This window comes from Micropterus salmoides, unplaced genomic scaffold (genome assembly GCF_014851395.1).
Source record: "Micropterus salmoides isolate LMB-PRFRI ecotype aquatic unplaced genomic scaffold, ASM1485139v1 Ms_hic_scaffold_12, whole genome shotgun sequence".
NCBI lineage: Eukaryota > Metazoa > Chordata > Actinopteri > Centrarchiformes > Centrarchidae > Micropterus > Micropterus salmoides.
In genome coordinates, this window is record NW_024040263.1 from 22840499 (window position 1) to 22866682 (window position 26184).

Here is a 26184-nt window from a genome sequence, read left to right on the forward strand (position 1 = left end):
TGTCTTGTTCTGGTTACTCCAATATTGTGCATTGTCAAGTCTTGTGGGCTAAGTGTTTCATCACACCCCTGTGTATGAGCCCTTAAATGTCCCCACCACTTTTCAACACAAAGTGACGCCCTTGTGGATCAAACAGACATAACAAGCATATAAACATTTTATGTCCGTCGTAATATCAAAGTTATGTCTTTGTGAAACTTTACCGTTTCTTTTAACGGAATAATCACAATGTGGCTGAATAAGTGTTTGCAGTTTACTTGCCAGAAAGTGATTGCAGCTTTTACTTGACTGAAAGGTAGTTTCTGCCTCAAAATTACTTAATTTCATTTAGAAGAGTTATATTTGACAGTTTTTAAAACAAAAATCTTCCCCCTTTTTTATTTTGTATTTAAAAACATATTTTTTAATGACGTACTGACCATCAAACCAAAAACGTCCCCGGTATTCATTTCAGAAATCTGGTCACCTTAGTTAGTGTACTGCATGTCGCTGCTGTGTTTTTTCTGTCATCAGAGAGCGGCCCGGTTGCACACACAGAGCGGAATCTGACCCAGTGTCCTCACATTAAAAGCAGAATAGTGGCTGATGCAAGCAACAGAGAAAACAGGCGTGTGCTTCATTTCTAAGTGAGTTTTGAGCCCATTGACAATAAGGAAATGAAAATTTTATTTATTAATAAGTAATTTCATTGAAAAACTTGCATATAGCCCCTTTAATGCAGAGCTAATCGTATAATTAAGGACCAAATGGTCAAAATAAATATTGGATCACAAAATTTGCTCAGTATGGACATAACTTAAAGTTTCATATCAAGAACACCTGAGTGTGGATATAGAAATTGATTAATCTCAGTTACTTAGAAAAAATAAATAAATACAAATAAAACATAACAGATTGCCTGTTACGGCCCTTAAGCCGTGTGTGTCTGCCCAGGGGTACTGCTGCTCGTCTGTCCTCTGCAGGTCCTGCCCTTCCCCCCCTCTGATGTTGCAGCCAGGAGGCTAGGGGGCACACCTGTCCCCAGTTTGCAATCAGCGGGAGCACAGGAGCCGGTATAAGGAGCAGAGAGCAGGCAGACTGGGTGTGGAGAGTGTGGAGCGCAGACAGCATGGAGAGCTGGGTGAAACTGCAGTGTAGCGAGTGACAAGTCTGAACCTCGTGGTGGGGTTCACTCCCTCAGTGGAGGGAGGGTGGTATTCATTATTGTATTTTATGTTATTTTCTCATTCGTGGCATTTGTTTTCCTGTGAGCTGCCCTTCTAGTTTGCAGTTTGCTGACGTGTTGTCCCAACAGTATCCGGACTGGGCGCTTACTCGTTTTTGGGAAGTTGTTTTTTGTAGACCCTCCCTGAGGGCACTTTTCTTTATTGTAAATAAAACGCCAAATGTACTGTAAAATCCGTCTCCTGGCTTCCTTCACCCTGGAATGATTTTATTATTGTCACTAACCTCCTCCTCCCCTGGATTTTCCACTGGAGGTTTGTAACATTGCCTAATTTGGATTTTCTCTTTCCAGAATGTGAGAAGACCGCTTCAAGTAGTAAACTAAAATACAAGGCTAAAGAGTGAAATAACTGAGATGCTGAGTGAAGAAGTTTCACCTTGTCTGTAGGGGGTCCCAGAACCCCTGCTGGACTCAAACAACAGCCCAGCATCATAAAACACACTCATACTGTCCCTCCCGCCACCAGGTGTGCAGCCAGTATCGTACTTCTCCACGATATCCCATACCTGAGTGGAAATCATACACACACAGTAAAAGATCCATTATGATACAGCATCAGGATATCTACTTATACAATTATGATGGAAAACACTACCTCACTGTCTTGAACTCACCCCTGCCATGTCCACTATGTTACACTTTTTTTTCTTTCTGGTTTAGCTCACAAGCTAACAAGCTCACTGGGGGGGTTATTTTTAACTAACCCTGACTACTTAAACTAATCTCCTGCTAAATATTTTTCATTGTGTTTATGTAACATGCTATATTATGACGCTAAGCATGCTGCTAAGGCAACAATATAGAAATTATTTTATTTATGTAGCCAAGTGAACCAGGGGTAAAGAGTTCAATATTGTTATGTGGGGTATAATGTTTTGTAATTGCTGGTGGGATTATTTCAGCGATAACGTTCCTCTCTATTTAATGGCATTGTCATTTTGAGAGTAGTACATGGGACTGATCGCGCAAGAGGGTACAGTTACCGACAGGACACGGGGAAAACGGAAGTGTCGGGCCTGCGGTGTAGAGTAATGGCAAGAGATGTATTTTGGTTTATGTATACAGAGGATATCTCCATAAACCATGCTGAGAAGAGACTGACTGTGGGGACAGCGAGAGTGACAACAAAGTGTATTTACAAAAAAAAAATCACATTATATTAGTGTAAAGTGACGCTACTTTTCTGCTGACTTAGAGGGAAGATACACGCGCAGAGTTCCTGGTGTGTGTGTTATGGGCGTGTCCCGGGGGCACACACTGCACTTCAGAAGACTGAGTTACATAAAATATTAATTCTGAGTTCCTGTACAAAGTGCTGGGCAAATTATATTTTATGTGTATGGATGTATTTTATGTTTTCTGGTAAATTTTACCTTGAGTTTATGACCTTGTGCATTGTGTGGCTAAATTTATATATTTATATTTGTGTTGTTTTTTTTCTCTATTGTCTAGATATTGTTGTTTTCTAGACTTGACTTGAGAGTTTGAGGTCTGGCTTGTAGAATTGTAGAAGAGTTTACTGTTTAGAGTCCCTGTTTAGAAGTAACTGAAGTCTACCAGAATGAGTATAAACTAGTTTATGGCAGCTGTGTACATATTGTGGTGTGGTTTAGAGGTACTATTGTATACTGTTAAATCAAATAGTTGTAATCAGATGCAATAAGTAAATGACAAGTGAGAAAGTAATTCCTGTGTTTTGTATAACATCCAACTGCCTTAAATCCATGACTTTACATGATGCTGTCCTCGCTTGAGTCCAATCGGGGAATAAAAACCCATAAAATGTATTGTGTGTTTGGCCTCATCATTCCTGGCCTTGCCACATTTATATGGCACATTTTGAAACAAATTGTTACAAAGTGCTTCACATATAGGATATCATACACATATGCAAATACAAGTATACAGACATACGTATGCACGATGCACAGACAAAGCAACCCGGTCTCACTCCCAAGTGACGTCATAGTTCGACGTATTGAGGGAAGCCCTGTTGTGTCAGTTTTTGATGGTAAAGGCAAGTATGATATTTAAGAGAAAAGACTAAGTAAGGAGGTGATTGGGGTGGATAGAGGGCCAGAACCCGGACCTTGAAGCAGGAGAACAGGGTTTGTGTCCCGTGCGAAACAAAACATTAAATGTTTTTATTTAGGCGAGTGAGGTAAATTGACATTAACGTTAGTTAACTTAAGTCTTAATTGACATACATAGCTATTTTAACCCAAACCATGATCTTTTCCTAACCTTAACCAAGTAGTTTTGTTGCCTAAACCCAACCAAGTACTTTCTGTGCCTAAACCTAATGAAACTGCAACGTTTCACGACTTTAATTATGCACGTTTCAACATGGCAATGTATCGAAACATTACGTTTTATCTTGAAAGTGTAACTGGATATTGCATATTTATTGTTGCTAAGCGTTGCTAACTTGACTGTAGATCCCTAAATGTCAATAATTGATGCAAAAGGGCTATCCAAGTCTTTAAAAAGCGACGACAAAGGGCCTTGACCATGCGTCAGACATTTGACGAGTAGGGAGTGAGACTGTGTGGGACAAAGATTAAAGCATACTATAAAATAAACAAAACTAAAAGCAAACAGAGTGCTTATAAAAAGGCTAACCTGTAGAAATTAGTTTTCAGTGGTTAAAACAAACCACAATGTCACAGGGTTTGACACTTTGACCAGCAAGCTGAGCTTAAACATTTGTTGAAGGTTCAGTGTGTTAGATTTAGTGGCATCTAGCGGTGAGGTTGCGAATTGCAACCAACTGTCCAGTCTACTACTGCCCCCTCCGAATAGTCAACTAGTCAAAGTTATTTTTGTCACACCCTAACCCCAATTTAACCATTTAACTAATTAAATATCTTTCTTTTAAGGTTTAGTAATCAGAATGAACACCAGTATCAACGCCAGGGGGAAACCAGGGAAGAAGACAAGACAGCATAGGCTACTCCTATAATTCACTGATTTATACTAACTTTTTTTTTTTACATTGCACATTAAAAGCAAGTACTATAACCACGACTGTACACTAACAATGTAATGTCTATTTATAATAATAAAGCAACAGCCCCCTTTCCTACTACTTCTGTAGTTTATTTTTCAAAATATTAATAGGCTAACTTAGTGAAGAATTTTCTGTAGGCTACAGCAGAGCCAGATGTTCCTTGGTGTACTTTAAACCATTACTCATTACTAATAAGTTTTTTAAAGCTGGGTCTCCGACATTGCCAGCGTTGTGGTGGACAGATTTGTGCTGCGATGTTTATGAGAGCGAAAGAGAGAGAGAGACGAGCGAGATGTGCTGCGCGAATGCTGCAATCAAATACGATTTTAAATGGGCCTAGTAAAAAAATGTATTGATTTCAGTAGCCTACGTGGCGCTCAGTGTACGGGCCATCACAAATAAAACTTATAAGAAACACTGCCTTTCCTCTGTCACTGCTGCTCTGTTGTTGTTGTTGCTGCTGTCTGTGTAACTGGGACCAGAGGGCTCTGTGGGTGTGACTGGCTGACAGGTCTAACCCCTGCCGGCGCTTGTGGAGCTTCTCAACCCCCCCCAAAAAGCACATTTTGAATTTGCCATCAACTTTCGTAAAAACTGCCAATATTCAAGTTCTACACAGTTGATTTCTCACCTCAAACTGCCCAAAAGTGTATTTAGTGATTAAATAGCGTATAAAACTTGTAAAAACAAAATGCCATTTTGCCATTTCTCTGATAGTTTCTGCTGCATGAAAGCTTTTTCTTTATGAGTAGTTTAACAGTCAAGCAGTCATGGAAGACTGTAGAAGCGCTTCCTGTAGTGCGTTACAGTTAGAAATTAACAACCAGAAATGTCCTTAATAAGAAGATTGCTCATTTTTATAGTCGACATCGTCGATTACATGGAGTAATCGTTGCAGCCCTAATATCATGTCATTTCAAGGGCTGATGGAGTTGTTTGAATGAATCTAAGAATAGAAGCAAAGTGTGTAGTTGTCCAAAGGTGGGTGATGTTATTTGTTAGAAAAGTATAAACTGGATAATAATATATAATTTCCATTTTTACTTAAATTAACTTGTTAGCTCAATGATTAGTGTACAAGACTCCCATTTGTGGGGTTGTGTGTTCAATCCCTGCTCCTGCTGGTATTTTTTCCTACCTTTTCTACAAATTGATTATGAAGAGATCGTTTTACATCAAGCACAATTAAGCATGTGCAAGAGCGTGTGCATCCTGCCGATTGTATTACAGTTACAGTTGTATAGGCTACAGTATTATTGCCAGCTTTGGCCCGCAGGCAGCCTATTGTGGACCACTGTTCTACAGAGTGTTGTATTTTGTACATCAAAAGTGAAAAATGACAAATTTATTGCAATTTATATAGTCTTTTTAAATTACCCCCCTTTCAAATAATTTTAAAGATAAAATAAAAACATGCCTTTTTCTGGGTGAGTCGGTGCTTGTTGTTTAGGACATAGACGCCTTTGTCAACTGCCACCAGTCCCACTGTGGCTCCTGGATCTCCTGTGACCTTCAGTTCAAACTTTTTGCCAGGCATATAGGATGAAGAGGGAGTTAATGATTCCAATTTTAGCTAAAGGAGGAAAGAAGGGCAATGAACAAAACATGTGGATTCATATTTGTTAAAACAACTCAAAAAAACAAAACAAATCCATACATGCATTTGTCCTACAAAAATACAATTAACTTCATCAGTTTGTGCAAGGGTGTTGCCCGATAACTGCTGTGTGTCTTACCGAGCCCATGCAAGTGTCCTTGACATCCACCCAAAGAGAGTCTGATACCACTTCATTGTCCTTTGTAAAATAGTACGCTACGATGCGGAATGATGGCAGCATGTCTTTGGTAATGATAACTGTCATGGATGTCAGTGCTCTTGTCTGGTAACGGCCATATTTCACCAGTTGACCTCTGCTCAGGATCTAGGGACAAAAATTTACACATCAACATTTAACCAACATGCTACATATGTTATGTCAGTTACGTTTAGCGCTGATACAGGAAAACAGGAGTTTGGACCCAGATGCGGACACCGGACAGAGCAGATGTAGTTTACAGTGTATTTGATGAAAGCTGGAACAAAAATACAGATTAGTACAAGCATGAATCCAGGGCTGGGAACAGGGAACAGGTTGGACAGCTACACATAAGCCAGGTTTCCATCTAATTATCACGCAAATTTTAAGCAGACTTTTAAAATGTCGGAAAAAAGAAAAAAAAAGTAAACGCGAAATAGTTGCGCTTCCACCAAGAATCCGACAATGCAAACAGCCAATCAGATGTGAGTTACAAGTTTGCTACGTCAGAACATATTTGGCAAAAGTGTTTCCATCTCCCATTTAGCTCATTAACTCTTTTTCGACAAAGGCAAAAACCACCTCAAGTGAGCGTAAAAACTTTTTTTTTTTGCAAAATTAAGAATTTATTTTCGAATTTTTCATCAACCTTTTCTAATGCAATACTTCAAAATGTGCATAAAAAAGTTGATGGAAACACGGCTATGGACAGAGTAGTATCACTCCTCACAATATGCAGACAAAGACTTACACAAGAGGGGTGAAGTCACTGAGACACACCCATAGGAAAGCAAAATCCAAGAAGGATCACATAGTTGTTTCTGTCATTTCTCCCAGACACAAATGAGATACTTTTAATACTAAGGTGAGACCCAAGGCTTTTTCCCCTACTTCTCAAATTCAGCTCAAGAGAAACAACAATATACAATCTGTTTGATGTCTTACTAATAGGAAGGAAAATTGTACTCCATTTAAAGACAATCTGTTATTTAGTTTATGCATTTGCGATATTACCGCGATGTGACAAAATGAGATATTCTAATCGCAAAGGCTGCGATTCCACTCTGGTCACATGACACCCAAGAGTAAAGCAGTCTGCAGACGAAGCATCAACTTCGCACGTTCCGCTGTACCTTCCGCAAATCACTACTCTCGTGTTTAATAGACAAGCTTAGTAATTCTCCGACAACACTGGAGTTCCCCACCTCCACAGCCTCCGATGCAGGTGAGTAGCGCACTGGCTGTAACTCGGGACAGACTGGGCCTCTTTGGGACTTGTGCGTTTAGTTTTAATCTTAAAAGATATTTCCTGAGCTGACTAATGGCTGTGTGTGTAACGCAGGCGCCGATCGCCACAATGCGCTTACCTTACTACCTGTCTGTCTTTCTGTTGTGCATTTTTCCTGTCCGTCAAAGCACCGGATAGCCCGAAGATTTCACCCACCACCACCACCAAGTTACCCGCGGGTGGCGGGCGCTACTTTCATTCCTTGTGTGACACTAAAGTTTCTGTCATGTCAGTGTCTGTCAAGTGTAAGGACATTGTACAACAACAAGTCAATTCTAAAGTATCATTTCTGATACCAACGTTTCCTGCCCTAGGATCGATACTCATATAAAAGGATCGATGTCTAAACTCAGTCATTTGGCGTCAGTGTGTGTTTTATTATATGTATCTTACTGTGACCAGGATGGTCTAATTATACTCAGTTGATAGGAACTACTTTTCCTTCCGCCTGTCAAAGTCATGCTTTCGCTACGGCTCTGTGACGGAGCTTCATTGAAATGAGCTGCTGCGGCCCTTTATATTTCCCGCGATTGAATACTGACATTAAAACTAGAAATAAAATATGTAAAATGAATTGGTATCGGCAAAACCAGCCTGGGTATTACTTGGTATTGCATCGGATAAATATAGAAAAACAAATGTGCACTTCCCAAAAAAAGTAACTTAGGCTAAGAAAAACCCCAACTGCTGATTATGAAATGACCCAAACCATACAGCAGCATTAATCAATAACTTTAACAAATTTCAAAACACAGTTTTCCCCTTGATCAAATTCCCTTCTCTATTTCTTTATTCATATATATGTATATATGTTTTCTTGAATCCTAGCCTTATCGTCCTCTGCATAGTCTCTCACACACACTAGGCTTCTCCTATTTCTCACACACACAACCGAGACACAGCAGAGCAGCTCTCCACACACACACACACACACGGTAGCTATCCAGTCAACAACAATTCATTTCTTCACACTGTTTATAAAGCATGCTTCCGCCGCACCTTTTTCCTTTATTATTTTCCTTCCTAAATTTGTGCTACCTCGAGTTTGCAGATATTTAATGAGAGGCCACTTCGGACATAGTTCGTCAACACATGTATCGAGAGGTAACTTACAATTAAATTTTTCTTCTACAAGCTCCCAGTTCCTTTGAACGGACCCGAAAATTCACCTAGTTCCTTTCCAGGATTTGCGGCCCATCTAAGATCGCCTTTCAAGGGCTTTTTGTCCAGATCTGCGGCGTCCTAATCCTTATTTTTTCCTTTACCTTATATTTTCTTCCTTATCCTTATTAATTTGTATTCAAGCCGAATGACCCTGGCCAGGGTTGCACTCTCTCTCTTTTCCCTTAATCCAATTTACCTATTCCTTAAAGCCTAGTTTCACGCGACAGTAATTTCCATCCCACATGATTTACGGTTATAAGAATCTGAGGGCCCATATTCTTAATCTTTGCAAAGTTATGAAACCTCACTTCCCGTTACTCCTAGGCTGTTCCTTTTTCTTCCTTCTATATCTATCTATCTGTCCTCATTACATTCACACACACACCCTTTTTGCGTTATCCACAACGCACACAAAATTTAGAACGGAGTCTTCTCACACATCCACCCGCAAGCATTCACACGGGATCGAACCGGTGTACCCTTTAACGCACACACAGACACACGAACTGACCAGCGCCCACAGTTTATGGGAAAACGCACCCTATACGCCAGCTTCTGGAGCGGGAGTCAGCTCGATGGAGCCCTGTGTTGGAACGATGAATTCTGGCACAACACGGTCCCTTCGTGGTCGCCAATTTCTGTGGTGTCCGAACGATAATGCTGCGATGATGTGTTGAGAAGAAATCCGCTTGACACTGTTCTTGATTATAAAAGTTTATAACATCAAGGAATTCAGCATCAATTACAAGCTCTGCAGCAGCTTGGAGAGTGGCCATCGGGCTGGGTCACTCTCCAAGCTGCTGCAGAGCGGATTTCTCCTCAACACATCATCGCAGCATTATCGTTCGGACACCACAGAAATAAGTGGTATCGCGCATCACCACTTGGTTTTATTTTTGTTGGCCAACTTTTTAATTGAACCTCAAAGTATTTTTTGTTTGCTTACTGGGATTAAGAAAAATGGATTCCTAGGAGATTAGAACTGAGATAAGGACTCATTAATTGGTAGTTGAAGTGTAGGTTTTGTATTGAGCGCTTACTGTGTAACACACTGTGGTAAACTTCGTTGTTCTTGTGATCTGTTGGTAGGCCGACCTGATGATATAATATCATATTTAATGCCATAACTTGACTCTCAAATTATCTTTCTCATATTATTAAAATTTGATATTTCCTCTCCACCATAGCTCATAATAATAATTCATGCAATTCATGCAGTAATCATCTAATTTCATCATAACACAGGCCTGACCCACAAGAAAGAACAGTGTGTGTTTAATCTATCTTATTGTGTTGGTCATACTATACACTGATATACTGCTTGTCCATTTTGAATAATACAGAAGGTAAAGAGCTTAAAAATGAATCGCATATTAAATAGCAATCACAACATTAGTTTAAAAAAAATCACATTTAGATTTTCCAAAATCGTTCAGCCCTATTGTTAATTGTAGCTGGATGGTGCAGTGTTAATTTCGTTGTCCCTTAAAAAGTGTTCAAATCCAGCTCAGGACAGGCCTCCAGTGAGGTTCTCCAAGCATAGACAGAAGTGCAATACTATCAAGCTCACTAACATCTTCCTAGTGTTCCTAACTGCTTTTTTAAGAGGACATTAATAAACTCAAAAAGATACAACAATGAGATCTCTTCCATTTCTCCTATTGTAATCTCAATCCAATATCCATTTGTCTTACCCAAGTCTCAAAATCTCAATCTCTCCTTATCTCATCTTTTCTCCTAAGGGGGTTTTCAGAGCAATGATTCAGAATGAAGTAATCTCAAAAAGACATAAATTGAGATCTAAGTGCTTTCTCAAGTATTAAAACAAAAAAAGAGTATTCTGAGCAAACAAATTTTCCTCTTGGACAGGTGGAAACACAGACAATGAAAACCAAAAGCAAGCAAAACAGGTCAATGACCCTAAAAGCAGCACAACTTAAAAATAAAACAAGAACAGAGCTGAACTGTCATATACGCTCCCTACGCATATTGCATATTAAGCAGAGCTCCGCCTCACTATTGTATCAAAGGTGAAAGCAATTCTCAGTGTTGATGAGAGGATGAAGAGGAAACTATGCTTCTGGGCACGAGAAAAAAACTCAGTGAGAGTGAATCGCACAGCAGTCAGGTAAACTTCTGTTTCAAGATAATAATAAATTAGGAATAATCCAGGAGAAGGACATACAGTAAAGTATGTATCCTTATGTCACAACCTGAGGGACAGTGAGTGACTCAGCAAACTGTTGCACTTAACCAGGGCTGTCCCATGGCATAGGTTGTTGCCTAGGGCGCAAAATGTCGAGGGGGCACCACAAGAGAAAGTTTTTGACTCATTCCTGAACCTGCTGTTAGATTGGTGTTTTCGCCAGCAATCAGCATGGGTTGAGGACAAACTAGTGCGTGTCTCTCCAGCTTTGGAGTTAGGCCAGTGAGATAAGTGTTTCCTTAGTTAAAAATAAGTTGTTGTTTTTTGAGTGAGGAGCCTGTTTTCGGGTCTCCTTGACTCTTCTGTTACTGATTGTTTTACGCTTAGCAATAATTCTTAGTTGATTGTAGGCTCTCTGCCGAGTGTTTTCACTCATTAAGGCATGTCAAGTAAACGTTAATTTATCCTTTGGTAAAGAGCGTTGGCTCCCCGGTAGACTTAACAGCTACATATGGGTGAATATTTTTTTTGGGTTATTAAGTGAAGGAGAGTTATTTAATTTGAGTTAAAATAAAAGACAGACTCTCTCTGATCTGTTACTCTAAATGATTTCGCTTATGGTTACAGTTTACTTTTATTGTTAAAAGGAGGAGTTATTTTCATTTGTCTTCAATAAGAAGGCATATGAACTCACTTTGATCTGTTATTTTGGGTGTTTTTGCTCCTAGATAACAGTTATTGTTGTGAAAAAATATATATATAAAAGCTGCATAAATATGCAGGGTCCCACCATGTTAGGGACACGTTTGTCACTCCTGCATGGCTCCACTGCTGGCTGCAGATGGCCATGATGAATGGCCCACGTGCCTTGGTGTTACTCACTTGAGAGAGGGGCAGAATTGCAGTTTTATGCCACGGGAACTGAAGAAAGCGGAAGTGGAAGGACTGCAGCTTGAAGGCCAGTTGCTTTCATCTGGTGTGGCCTCACAGGCATAGTTGCCCCCCCCCACACACACACTTTCAGGTGCCCCCCTAGAATGGATGGTTTGGCAGCCAAGGTAGACACACTAGCCTCAGAATTCGCTGAGATTAAGGGATTGCTCCTTAACCTTCAGCCAGGCAACGAGTGTAGACTGCCCAGCCTGGAGCCCCACCCCTCAAGGATGGGATGACGATGCCCTGTCTACGAGGGTTTCCTGCAGCCAGTTCTGAGAGGACAGACCTGGGCAGGGAGAAGTGGAGGCTTCCACCCGTGCTTCTGACACCGGTTCCCAGCAGACGGGGAGCGGATCCAGAGCAGGCTCAGAGGCTGCCCATGCCACAATTAATCCAGTGTTCCGTATGGCACTGGCACGCTTGGGCTTGGATGAAGCACCAACTGCAGGTACCACAGCTAGTGCATTCTTTAGGCATCTCCAATCTGAGGCGGGTTTATCTTTGCCACCTTCCCAGCCATACATTGAGGAGCTCCACTAATGCTGGCCAGACCCCAAGGCTTTTTCTCACCACACAACTGACGGCAGGGCCTTGGCTGCCATGCAGAATGCAGGCAGTTACTGGCTGGGCCAGATACCGGCTATTTAGCCAGTTATCGCGTCCCTCATTGTGTCACCCACTGAAGCGTTGAGACCGGATGCTCGCTGTCCTAGGCCGCAGTGTCGCATTACGGATGACTTGAGAGGTTATGATACAGCGGCGTGCATGGGCCGTATTGGAAACTCTTTTTCCCACCCGATATTAGTTATGTCCTAGTCTCTGCAATCCTCTGGCGTGGATGCTTCTGTCCAGAGCCTCAGTGATGCAGCTTTGCAGGCGTTTGCCCTTATGACTAGAGAGCTTGGTAGGCTAATGGCAACACTTACCTTGGCTCATCGCCAGGTCTGACTCGCCCAATTCCCACTTTTGGAGCCAGGCAGGAGGGCCCTGCTCACTCTCCCTGTAGTACCAGGGGAGCTGTTTGGCCCAGCAGCGCAACAGGCTTTGGAGCGGGGAATGCAGGCTAACCAAACTAGGCAGCAGGAAACTGAAAGAATAGATCTTCAGACACAGCAAGGTGGGTTTTATTTTCTGATTCCAAAAAAAGAGGGTGGGTTTCGCCCTATACTGGGGGCTAAACAAATTTCTGAAAGAGTTGCCTTTCCACATGCTGCATACAACAGATATGCTCCATGCTGTGGCGGCGCAAAGTTGGTTCATGTCCATCGATCTGAAGGACGCATATTTATATGTTATGGCAGAAAATTGTGTCCTCTTACATTTAATCTTTTATGTATGTTCTTTTACTATTATTATGTATTGTGTTTTATCCTTAAACGTTCCTCTCCTATACTTCTTATGTTAGTCTGTCCACATTTACTAGGGTTTAGGTCTGAGCTGTGAGATTGTTTTTGGTGCTTTTCCTCTCCTCTCCTGGAATGTTCATTCAAGGCTGAGAGAGGATCTCTGTTCCCCAAAACATAGAAACCTAGACTGGCGAGTGAAGCATACATGCACTGGAACTCTGATGGCACAGGAGTGTCACTTTGGCCTAACCCATCATTCCTCCCTAAAAGGCTGGCTCCAGCCCTCTTTAAATCAGGTCATTCGGCTAGCAGCCTATGATGCCCACAGGTTCCTGAAGCTGAGTCAGCAGAACTGCTCTGCCCAGTGAGGGCCTTGAGGCATTACAAGCAGGCAAATGTTGACTTTCGCCACTCTGATATCCTGTTTGTCTGCTATGGTGGCCGTAGGAAAGGGCACGCCCTGTCTAAACAAAGGCTTTCAAGGTGGGTTGTTGAGGTTATCGAGGGAGCGTACCTATCAAAAGGGACAACCTTTGCCTCTTAACATTCGGGGCCACTCTACCAGGAGTGTCTCCACTTCATGGGCAGCGCTGCGGGGGGTGCCTCTGAGTGAGATTTGCACTGCAACAACCTGGGCTACACCATGCACCTTTGCCCGTTTTTATAGGGTCAGTGTCGCCGCCCCCCATGCAATAGCAGCAGCTGTCTTGCGGGAACACTAAAATGTTAAGCACTGCCTCTGGCAGTCAGGAAGAATGAAATATAATGAGAGTTACGTATGTAACTACGGTTATATTAATTCTGGATGATTGCCAGAGTTCTCTGTCACTCAGAATCTTGGTGAGAAGATTTTGTAGGGACATTTTTCCTGATGACGTGGGCTTATATAAGCTTCGCCCCGCATCATCCCAAGTCACAGGTGACTTTGTTGATATTAAATACTCGACCTGCCCGTGCACGAGACGGATAAGATCCACTGTTAAGCACTGCCTCTGGCGGTCATACAGAATTCATAGAACCAGAGTTACATAAATAACTCTGGTTTTGAATTATACAAAGGTAAAAACTGAGGTGCAAACATTCTCCCTCTGGGACTGTGAGCTGCACTTGATCGGAGGTTCTGAAGTTAACGTGTGGATTTGTGGTGAGATTTCCACCTGCTTGTCTCATCCAGTTCTGTGTCTGTAAGATGGTCTGATTATATCAGACAACAATAATGCAGGGTACTGTACAGGAGAGTAAAGTGCAGGTAGTAAAAATAATGAATCCTCATTAAGTGATGACATTAATTCTCGTAATATTACTTTTTCCCCCTGACATGTGTATATGTATGCATATATGTGGGATAGTTTTGCATGTGCATAAAGTTCTAAGCATGAGCAGAACACCTGCTGAAGTCTGGGAGTTTATAATTGAATTAAATTGAACCTTTTCATCTTAATAATACATTATTTAAATAATTTTTTATTGGAGGTGAAAAGGTCTACACATTTGAGTGGTTTCTTACCCAAACAAAATACACAAACGAGGGAAGACTAGATCATGTGTGTTGATTTAAAGTTGAGGAGAGTACATATTTAAATCAATACATAATGCCTGAGAGCCTTACTGCGTTATATATATATATATATATATATATATATATATAGTCATTACAATTCTGAGTAAATTGCCTAACAATGCAGTTAGGTATGCTGTATACACTGATGTGGACAGAATGCTGCTTTCTGCCCCCTAGTTGCGCGCATCTTGGTGATGACGTTGCACAGAAACCCATCTATAGGTATATCAGGTAAAGTTATGTAACCTATTTAAAAAGTTAAATAGGCTCCAGCTGTATAGTGCACAGAAGCCGTTGCCATGATTACTCTCAACAGAGCGCCTGCCGTTTACTCGCGGAACGCTGTCTTCTCCTACATGCTGCATCCAGCATGGTCTGCTGAAGCCTCCCTCTACTGCTTGTTTGGGTGGGTGATTTGCAGGCAGATCAACGTCCCACCCCTCCAGTGACCCATGGTTTGACTGTATGTGTATTCAGAGATAGGGAGGAACAGACTTTCAAAATAAAAAAACTGCATTAACGTGCGATAAAATAATTAATGCGATAATAACACGTCAACATACTCAGCCCTACTTTTTACATTGCATTTACGTTGCAGTGGGTAATGTCACAAGACAGTTTAGGGTTGGGCACATGGAATTGAAAAAAAATTCCTAACAATGTCAGGGACATTTGCTGCATGGCATGTTAAATCTTTTATTATTGTTTGAAGTTTATGTTCATTCTGTAACTTGTCCAAGTTACGACATTTGTGGCATTGTGCTGTGTGATGGAACCTTAGATTGGCCTTTTATTGTGGCCAATCTAAGGCATAGCTGTGCAGTACCCATGCTGTCCGATCAGCATCTTGATATGCCACACCTGTGAGGTGGATGGATTATTTTGGCAAAGGAGAAGTGCTCACTAACACAGATTGACAGATTTGTAAACAATATTTGAGAGAACAAGGCCTTTTGTGTACATAGAGAAAGTCTTAGATCTTTGAGTTCAGCTCATGATGAATGTGGGCTAAAACAAAAGTGTTTACATGGTTCAAGAGTCAGGCAGCAGGGCCCCATAGCAGAATTTTGCTTAGGGCCCCAGGAAGGTCAGGACTGGCTCTGTACAAGAAACACAGGAAACATGAGGTACCCCAGAAACATGACAATGTCCACAAACACACACAGATGCAAAACATCTCTCACCAGGTATGTGATGTGGTCTTGTGCATTTTCATCATTGTTAAGGTTGAGGTTGATTTTCAGATTGTCTCCTAGTGTTACCTCAGTTGCATCCACTCCTGCAATAATGATTGCACATTTAGTGCTAGCTAAACATGGAAGGGGTGCTATGCAGTAGCTAGCTATTTAGCATTGACACTGTCACTACAATCAGCACATCACTGTCTGATCTGATTTCAGGATGTTCCTCACCTATGTGGATGTAACTGTTGCTTTTGGTGGTATATGGGAGAGCTGTCATGGTGGCTGATGCTTGGCTGATGCCGGGAACATTGGTCTTTGCCTATAATTAAACACACAGGATAGCACATATTGTTTTATAAAGTGATGTATGCAAAGTCTGTATTCTACGGAAGCCCTAAGCGGCCATCGATTAAATTTTTTTTAACTCCATTTTCCTGTGATAATGGGATAATTATCTTTTGATCTCAAGATAACAACTATTGTTTTCTAGTGATCCCGAGATAAACCATAGCTGAATAAAGGGGTCGGCATGTGCGTTTCTTTAGGATAATTTCCAAAAGATTTACAGCATCACTGGTTAGCTTACTTGGTAGAGCGCAGCACTCATAATCCTAGGACTGTGGGTTTGACTCCTACTCTCAGCGACTGTTTTCTTCTTTTTTGGGTGTTTATCATCTTCAACAAAGTTTTTATGAAGAGATGAATTTCCTCTGCTTGGGAATGATGGGGAAATGTCCATATGTTGATGAATGTGGACCAATCGCCGGGATGCGCACAGTCCAGCATGTGCTTTATTGTGAGCATATAAACCAGTCTCTTCAGAAGAACTTTGTTGAAGAGGTCTTCAATGAGGATCTCTCACACAACCCTACGATCATGATACCTGTGCTCAACATACTGAGCTAACCCGTGACACTGAAAACTACACTGAAAGTAATAAGAAACGTTCCTGCCAACCCCTGTGTTAAACTGCTGTTATATTTCAAGATCACAAGAAAATTATCCCGTTATCACAGGAAAACAGTCGTTATCTAGAGATCAGGAGATAATTATCCTGTTATCAAGGGAAAACAGTTAAAAAAAAAACACATTTGAATCTTTGGCCACTTAGGGCTTCCATAATATCCTGTCCTATCAAAATGCAATTGCTGTGGAGTTCAACGCACTGCAACTTCACAAAAAAACAACTGAAGAATCTTCCCCACTTTGACAACACATATGCAGCATTCAGGAAAAATGCAAATAAATAAAATACTAGGGGTGTGACGAGATTTTGTGCCAAGATATTGTTAGTTTCATAATGTTATAATATTTTCAACATGTTGAACTAATGTTCATTTTACCTGACCAATTTTTTTTATTTCTTTTTTTAATTCTCATTTTCAAAGTATTCTTTTACTTAGCAAAATATTCTAGTTGTCTTTCTAGTATTTCCTAGAGGCAGTATTTACCATTGCAGATCTGGGACATATCCATCCACAAATGTATTCGTACAAAATAATAATAGTCAATTAAACAAAAGAATGGTTAATTTTTTGCCAACACTAACATTTGATTGTCACTTCCATTTGCTAAACCTGGATTTAATATACAACATTATTTTTAAAAGATAGCAATTTGGGACACTCACATCAATTGTCAGTGGTTCAACCACATGGTTTGTATTGATGGTAACCCTCGCCATGCCATTGGCTGCACTGAGGCCCTGCTGCTTGCCAGGATCCACAACTACTAATACACCTTTTGCCGGAGTGCCGTCAGGATTCACAACTTCAACCTGCGAGACAGCCAAAAAAATGTTTATGGACAATCTAATACTGTTATGGAAACAGGAGAAATGCTGTCCATCTGCAGTAGCCATGCAACATTAACAAATAGACATCTTTTTTTGGAGATTGGATAACATTTGGAAAAAAAACACCACATGGAAAAGGTTCAATCTGCAACTACAGGAAAACATATACAACAATATAAATCTGTTTCAGTTCAGAAATAGTCTTGGGATGTCTGGTGTGAATTGCTCTCGAGGTCATTCCACAGCATCTCAAATCGGGTTGAGGTCAGGACTCTGACTGGGCCACTCCAGAAGGTGTATTTACTTCTGCTGATGTCATTCTGTTGTTGATTTACTTCTGTGCTTTGGGTTATTGTCCTGTTGCATCACCCATCTTCTGTTGAGGTTCAGTTTGCGGATGGGATTTATGTACTGCAGCTCCAGATTCTATGAGTATAGGCGCAACCCTCTAAGGTTATTGGGTTTACCCCTCCACGCGCTGAGAAAAGTTGTCTACGCCCACCCACAGTGTGGGCCTCTCCTATGTCCAATGAGACCTGGCCTTCGGCTCCAGAATCCCTTTTCTTCAGCACTGAGAACCAAGGTCCAAGTGAGGCCTTCAACTGAAAGGGCTGCGCCTATACTCATAGAATCTGGAGTTACAGTACGTAACTACCGTTCTATTTCGTATAGGCTTTCTATTTCTTATTGCTATTGGGTTAGAGGCGAAGCAGGATGAGTCAGCACCTCACTGGCTCATACGGTACCACCAAGCACAAACCCACCTGCCCAGAGCCATAAATGAGCCATCCAGTCACCCGCTGTCCACAGCATTGGTGTCAGCGCACACAAGCATCGATGGCTTGACATGGGAGGCAGGGGACCAACCCATGTGTAATAGTCGGGGAACAGGATGGTTGGCAGCAGCTGTACAGAAGCAGGCGGGGTCACGACAGCATCAGCTGTGCACAGAGCAGGGCCAGCGCGAGCAGTGGCAGCTCAACCTCCCCCGCACCGCACCCTCACAAGGGAAAATCACTCAGCCAAAGCGCTCAGTACTGAGTGAGTAGAAACGGAAGAAAGAGCATGGGGACGACCAGGAAGCCACTGTGCAGATGATAAAACAGGACCCTGATGCCCAACCACCGCAGTGGCTCCAACACACTTAGAGAAAGTGCGTGGGGCCAGTGAGTAACAGAACGTCAGGCGGTTCTCCTGGTACTGGACACCCTGGAAGGAGAACCACAGGAACTTCCTGTGTTTGGGGATGAAGGGGAACGTGAGGTCCATGGAGGTGAGTCAGTCTCCCTGAAGCACACGCTCCAGCACCTGCTTTACTGTCAACATGTGAAAAAGGTCTCTCCATAAATGCTTTGTTGAACAGTGATCCTGGAAGGGCCTCACACCCCCCCATCATCCTCCTGACCAGGAATTAACAGGAGTAGAACCCCTGATTCCTGAAGCTCGGCGTTCTGAGCCAAGGAGGAGAGCAGTCTCCACAATCCCGGCGAAGGAGGGGGGGGCGAACTGCAGCCTGTGACCCCAGCGCTCAAAAGGGCGGGAATGCCAGCCGTGGGGGGGCCTGGCAGGCAGCAACCTCCATGTTCCACCGAACAGGAGAGCTTATGGTCATGGGCAGTAATGCAAGAGGGAGCACTTCCCTGCGTGGCGGGCATGTGCGAGTCAATCTGACGGCAAGGTGTGGCCACTGGATTAAGCGAGCCAGTACAATATTCTGCTTGTGCATCGGAGCCAGGCTGCATGAAAGCCATCCGGCCAGCTGCAGCCTGTCCGTGTTATGTCACTCCCCTGATGAAGGGAGGGAAGCGGGGGCTGATTGCCGTGCCACTCGACCGACACGGGAAGAGGACAGGGGAGGCGTACATGTGGGCTCAGGCCAGCCACCTGACCATGTCAGTGAGGGGGGCAAGGGGAGAGAGTATGTGCAGCCCAGGCTGCTTGTTAGCCGTTTGGCTAACACAGCTGGCTTACACAGTGAGGGGAAGTGAGAAACAGCATCTTCTTCATAATATCAAAAGAAGCTGTCTGTAAAGTGCAACACTAGGTCATGTAGTGTACACAGTTCTCCCCGTCACTGTCGCGGGGCACTTGCGTAATTTGTGGAGTGGCGATAGGATAACACTACACGCAGGGTTGTGTGTAGTGACGGGGTTGAGCGCTCAGCCAGCATGCTATGGTCCGAGGCGCACCCAGCATGGGGGGTGGAGGTCCCCCTTCGGCAGGACAAAGCCCGGGTCACAAACGCTGCACCCCCGTACTGATGTAGTGGCGTCCCGCCCTGCTCGGGCCGACTTGTTTGAAAACATCACTCTTCTCTTCTAACAGGATATCTTCTGCTCTTTAGACAGCTCAGCGCTGAAGAAAAATGGGAGCCGAAGCCCAGGTCTCACCATTGCGGACGTAGGAGAGGCCCACACTGTGGGTAGGCGTATACAATTTTTCTCAGTGCCGTGCAGGTGCGCGGAGGGGTAAACCCAATAGCGATAGCCTTAGAGCGCAAAGCCTATACAAAATAGAACATCAAGGCTCTTAGAGATACTTTTGTAACCCCTTCCAGCTTCATGAAGGTCAATAATTATTAATCTTAGGTCTTCTGAGAGCTATTTTGTTTGAGGCATTGTTCACATCAGTCAATGCTTCATGAGAATAGCAAAATTAAAATTGGTGTGTGTTTTCTAACCAATACCTCCAATTTTGTCTCATTTATTGGACTTCAGGTTGGCTGACTCCTGCTTTTGGAGAAGTCATTAGAATTAAAATATAATTGTTTCTGTGGTATTAGTTTAAGCAGACTGTTTGTCTATTGTTGTGACTTAGATGAAGATCAGATCACATTTTATGACCAATTAATGCAGAAACCCAGATAATTGCAAAGGATTCACATAATTTATCCTGCAACTTGTACATTTTTTTGCGAATGTGTACTTTACCACAACATCAAAGGCCATTCCTGGTTTGAAATATTTGGGTGTCTTCTTGAAGTGGATGGTATAAGGTGATGTGACAATCTGGATACCTTTTAACTCTGCCTCCACCATTTCACCACCTGTGCAAAGATATGCTGATGTACACAAACACATGCACACACTAATTATTAAGTATAAACATTTTTGACTTGCTTCTCTCTGGTCTCTGAATTATGAAACAATAATACCACATACATCATATACTTATCCAGATAAACAAACACCCAGTCACTCTGACTTACCATTCTCCGTCAGCACACTGACAGTTACGTATATGGAACTCCCCACCAGGTCAGAGATGTTTGGGAAGTTCTGTTTGATGACCTCTTTCTTTAGTATGACCACTCCCTTACCTCTTTTGATCTAATGTGACATAATATAAAAATGCATCTTGATACACAGTAAGAGGACAGTTGGTGTATCTTTTACTAAATGTTATAAGTTAAATATGTCTTTTGCTACTGAGATGTAGCAAAAGTACATGCTCACCTCCACTCTCTGAAGAGAGCTGGGAATGCTCTTTTTTTGACCCTCATATATAACCCCAAATATTCCATATGCCATTCCATTCACCTCTTCGCCAAACAGATACCTAAAGCCACAAGAGGAGGACATGTTTAGAACTGCATTATAATGAAACATAATCAAAATGCAAAAGGTTTAAACTTTACAACAAGGTTATCAAATCAGAGCAGCTAAGGCTTTTTTTAATCCAAAAACTTAATATAACCAATGTCATCCAATAGTGTCTAGTTAATGTATGTGGTACACAAACATCTAACAGATCTCCTTCCACAACTTTAGCAATGCAAATGAAAACTGTTGTTTGATAGCTTTAGCTAGAAGTAATCATAGAGAAGTAACACGTTTCCCTTGTCAGTGCTGTAAAATATACAGTTGGATTAATTTCATACCTATTCTCCAGCACTGTGTTTTGGCTTTGATACATAGAGAGAAAAATGTGCTACTTACGGTCGTGGGAAAATCAGTTGATCATATTAATATCAATATAATGGTAGCCTACAGCATAAAAGCTCAGATAAGCCAGCTAAACTTTTATTGCCCTAATAGAACATTATTTAGTTACGTTCATCTGACAAACCGCTGATGAATTTTTAATTATTATTGAAAATAAAACTGTACAGCATGGAAGTTTAGATCAGCCAGCTAAACTTCACATATTACTACCTGCTAACGCCATTACGATAACAAGACTGTGTGCCTATTAAGTGACCAATAATGCCTGTACTTTAAGAATTTGCATTAAAACTAAAATTTGTTGAAGTAATAGCCTACATACTTTGCTTTACCACAAGCTAAGATTATGACTATTAGTACTACTTTGTGTTTCTATTATATTTCTAAGTAAGCCTGAGACCTCAGCCTGGTTCTGCACGCCAGCCGCTCAGCTCAATGGACTATTCACCTCACCAGCATCAACCATTTGCCAGCCCCTCATCCCCCTTACACCCAGCCTATTCTGAATAAACTTAGGTACACCCTTCCCTGTCTCCGTCTACTTTTGGGTCCTCAGCTAGAAGCCCTGACAGTTTCAAAATAATTTAAAATACATTTTGGTAAGATTTGCAGATTGCTTATCTAATTAAAGTGGAGAGGAGCCTTGATTCTCACCTGACAATTCCTCTGTAAACTTCATGTATTATGTGGTACAGAAACAGTTAGGCTTACATTTTCCTGTTGTTATCTGTCAATGGTCATACTTGATGCACTAGATGTGATAGTTTAAGATATTCTTCATTTAATTTGGAAGGTTAGTCCAGATGAGCCAACCCTCATGGATGTTATTTTACAGTACAGCAAAATAATGTATTACAGGAGTATGCAACATCATGTAGCACTTAATTTCTTGATGTTGCCGTTATTTGATGAACAAGTAACAATAATATTCGCAATAATATATGGTTTGACTAAATAGTTTGACTAAAAAGTAAACTCAGAAGGGATGAAAAATTTGCAAACAAAGCATTCTGGTGTATTCTGAGAAGAAAATAAAAAAAGGTATTTTCAACTGTTGCTCAGTGTTATCGTGTATGGTTTCAGCTGCAAAGGTGATTTTGCAATTACGTAAATTACTATTCCCTTCCCGTTTCCCTTAGAATGGAGTTGTAGTAGCAAAGGTGAAGCAAACTTATTTTTTTCTGTGCTTGAAAAGTGGGCCCTGCTTTATTTCTGGATAGATAACACCAATAAACATGTAGCGTCCTCCCAGAGTCCTCCCCCAAGAATATTTTTTGTTCCATATAAATTTTGAACATTGTTATTACCACATCTGTGGAAAATCTAGAGCAGATTTTGAATAAACTACACCCCAAAAGCTAACAAAATCTACTAGGGGGAATTAGTATTAGATCTGGGGAAAGCAATTGGGTTAGTTTTGATGCTCACAACAATGATTTTACATTCAAGGTGTACCGGTAGGTGACATTCTAAAGCGCTGTGGGAGTGTTTCATAAACGTAGGAAAATTAAGACTTGTTTAAAATTATTTAAGACCTAGAACACAACTTCAGTGAATTTAAGACTTAATAAACATTTTGATTTTGAAATTTCTCTTTTAGACTTTTTAAGATCCCACGGAAACCCTGTTCATGTGTGCTTCGGCAACCAGTGTGCATTTCTTTAATTATAATACAGTAAGTAATTGTGGCAGTTAAAATAGGCTACTGAAATAAATATTGATATCATATTTTGGGCGGGTTTGTGCGCGTTTGGGTGATTTTTGAACAGTTTTTGGTCTGGAATCCATCAGCTGTATCCGCTATTAAAGCTGTAAGCAGCGTTGGGCAGGCCCTCATGGCATGATGCGTGGCGGGGCTGCTAGCAGTTGGCAAGGGTCATTGATGCGGCTTTGAATAATCATGCACTTAACGTCACTTCCTGTCCTCTGTGTGATGCTAGAAAGCACCTGCTAATTACACATTATTTCCCAGTAAGGGAAGTGTGGAGATCACTGTGAAAATTTCAAGGTGTGAAAAGGGGGGTTTGTGTATATGGGAGGTCCAGTGTTATCCTCTAAAAGCAGATGTTTGGGAGTGGCTTTAGCGATCGGGTTCTACATATAGAGGGTTAGTTTTGGACTTGCAACTGACCGAGAGTGTGGAACAGGGTGACTGAATGATTTTTGGGTGAATCCATATCGGACAGAGCTATCTTCGTGCAGAACAACAGCACCATCTTTGCAGCATCACAATCATGGACGTCAGAGGTAATCAATTAGGAGTAATGACTCCAAAATGACATATAATTATAGATCCTGTTGCAATGAGTATGGCTCCCAGAAAGACGACAACAACATTGGCTGATTTTTTGGACCGAAAGGCTTGGTCGCCTCAGTTTGAATGGGCGTGAAAGCACACCGCACATTAGTTTTTCAGCCAAAGACTGGAATTACTTCAGAAACAAAGTCTGTAAAGATATGACTGCTTCAAAAGGAGTCTATACCACACAATGGTGCGGGTCTGTGCCTGGAGAGCTCTATCGTGTAGAGACAGACCTTGAAGTCTACAATCCAGAATCCTACATCTTTTTTAGATCACGCAAGGACGATTCTATCATTCAAAATGCCAGGAAGGGGACCCCAGAGCAACAAAAAGGCTACCCCATCACGTCTAAAGAGTGGGAGACGTGTTCAGCACCGGCTTTGTGGTCCAGTGGGGAGAATGGGATAGAACCCTTGATGTCTTCTCGCACATTGATAAATTATTCAGATGGTATAAACCTTATGTTAGCTATGTAGGGATCAAAAGAAAACTTTTTGGTTCTGAGGACAATGATGAACAACAAACAATACAGCAGACAACCTCAAAGACATGGCGGGGCTGACAGTGACATTGTTCTAATTAAAATGTTTTGTACAGGTATGAGAATATGTGCAGCAGGTGAGGATCTATCAAGCAGCCCTAAATATTTTCCATTACTCCAGGATGATGTTGTCGATAAATCATGGGTGGATGACTAAATGTGTCTAGTCTACTAAACCATGTCAAAAAGAGATACATCGTTATAAGATGAGAGCACTGTTGTGTTTTTTTTATTTATTAATTAATTTTTACATTTTTTTAAGTAAAATAGTTTTGGGGGAGATTAATTCATTTTGATAATTTTTTTATCAAAATGTCACACACGATGGTGGTTGAAATACAGTCTTTCAACCACTAGTTGAGCACTTTTTATGGCATGAATAGATTTTTCATTTTGTTGCTTTATGAAGTTAGTTTGGACAATGAATACATCTAAGCATCACATCCATTTAATGAAACAGACAATGTTATCATAGTAGGTCTGTGTCCTTAAGATTGGGCAGTGATATTATAAGCCTCTTAACTTAGTCTTTTACACTGTATGTGATTTACGTACGTAGCTTTAATGTTGATAATGAGTTCTTGGTCATCCACGTGGAAGAAGGGGACCTCAAGCGTCAGCTTCACCTCAAAATTGGGCAGTACTGAAAAATTTTGTGCATTTCATTGTGTGTCCAACATTGGATGAAAAGTAAGTGAATGTTATATAGGTTTTAAACTGTTCAGGTGACGAGGCACTCACCATATTCTTTGACCTCAAACTCTGCAGAATATCTTTGCTGTGGGTTGGTAAGGAACATTGCCACCACCTTCCACAGTCCAGTACTTCACACAAACACCAAGAGAACACATTTCAGTAAACAAATTAAAAAAATATTAATTAAACCATGGTGTTTTGTGACAATCAGTTGCTTGGTAGGCTTTATTTTAGTTAACAAGAGGCCAGATATAAGTTGTTGGTTATCCAAAAAAAACAACAACAACAAAAAACACCTTACTCTGGTTAAAGACACAGTGAAATAAAATATGCATTTCTAAATTATCCTGTGTTAATTATCACTTGTCATATGCCAAATATATGTTAAATGTTTATCTATATCTCTTTCATATTTTGATGACTTATCTTGAACTCTGAGGTATCAGCAGAGTAATAACGTAGGCTAAAGCACAGTAGAGTATAGGGTAGGTGGATTATGTTAAAAAATTATGACTTTATTCTCATTGGATTGCTACTTTATTCTCGTAATATTACGACGTTTTCTCAAACTATTACAAATTTATTCTCAGCATGTCAGAGAACGCAGATATGTGGGATAGATTGTGAATGGGCAGAATGTTTTGAACATGAGCAAAATCCTTGCTGAAACACAAGAGCTATTAAAGCCTTGGTAAACAATGTGGAAACCCCATAATAGCATGAACATATATTAAGTGGACAGGATGTGCATGATATAAGATATGTACAGAAGGACCCCCAGACCACGAAAATGTGAAGATTGATTTCTGGGCTGACCAATCAAGAAAGGGAGCTTCTATGATGTGACAATACATCAACTTGTTTACCTGTTATCCATTAAGAGAAACTGGCCACGAAACAATAGTGTATTTAGTGTTTACAGGTAATAAACTGTAACTATAAACAAAATTATAAAATCTAATACTGACCTGACAATTTCTCCGAGCTTGTAACTCCCAGAGTAGATTCCTGATTTCAAAGAGACTTGATATTGTGGTAAAATGATACCATCAGGGGTCTAGAATTAAAATAAAATTCAATAGTGAACATCAAGAGTTAACACATTTATCAAACCTCTCCTCTCTCTCTCTCTCTCTCTCTCTCTCTCTCTCTCTCTCTCTCTCTCTCTCTCTCTCTCTCTCTCTCTCTCTCTCTCTCTCTCTCTCTCTCTCTCTCTCTCTCTCTCTCTCTCTCTCTCTCTCTCTCTCTCT

The 26184-nt window shown here is 41.3% G+C and overlaps 1 protein-coding gene across 2 annotated transcripts; it reads right to left on the reverse strand.

Annotated features, from left to right (window-relative positions):
- Nucleotides 1-1530: 1530 nt before the first annotated feature.
- Nucleotides 1531-26059, reverse strand: LOC119899454 (complement C3-like). Of its 2 annotated transcripts, XM_038714015.1 has the most exons (12): nucleotides 25903-26059; nucleotides 24980-25062; nucleotides 24794-24881; nucleotides 20907-21009; nucleotides 20660-20780; nucleotides 20382-20497; nucleotides 17287-17433; nucleotides 15885-15975; nucleotides 15657-15751; nucleotides 5972-6157; nucleotides 5653-5808; nucleotides 1531-1731 (listed from the first exon to the last, which is right to left on the reverse strand). In XM_038714015.1, exons 2-12 carry the CDS (start codon nucleotides 25035-25037, stop codon nucleotides 1546-1548), a joined length of 1347 nt encoding a protein of 448 aa, XP_038569943.1. In that variant the 5' UTR covers nucleotides 25038-25062; nucleotides 25903-26059; the 3' UTR covers nucleotides 1531-1545. The 2 variants fall into 2 exon arrangements, with proteins under 2 accessions (XP_038569943.1, XP_038569944.1); XM_038714016.1 differs by lacking the exons at nucleotides 1531-1731; nucleotides 5653-5808; nucleotides 5972-6157 and adding an exon at nucleotides 15458-15572.
- Nucleotides 26060-26184: the final 125 nt, after the last annotated feature.

Coding starts and splice junctions, on each gene's coding strand:
- LOC119899454 (XM_038714015.1), bottom strand. CDS start 25,037: ATGTTCCTTACCAACCCACAGCAAAGATATTCTGCAGAGTTTGAGGTC. Junction 20,498..20,659: donor CAGTGTGCTGACGGAGAATG/GTAAGTCAGAGT, acceptor ATCTTTGCACAG/GTGGTGAAATGGTGGAGGCA. Junction 5,809..5,971: donor AGGACACTTGCATGGGCTCG/GTAAGACACACA, acceptor TTCCTCCTTTAG/CTAAAATTGGAATCATTAAC.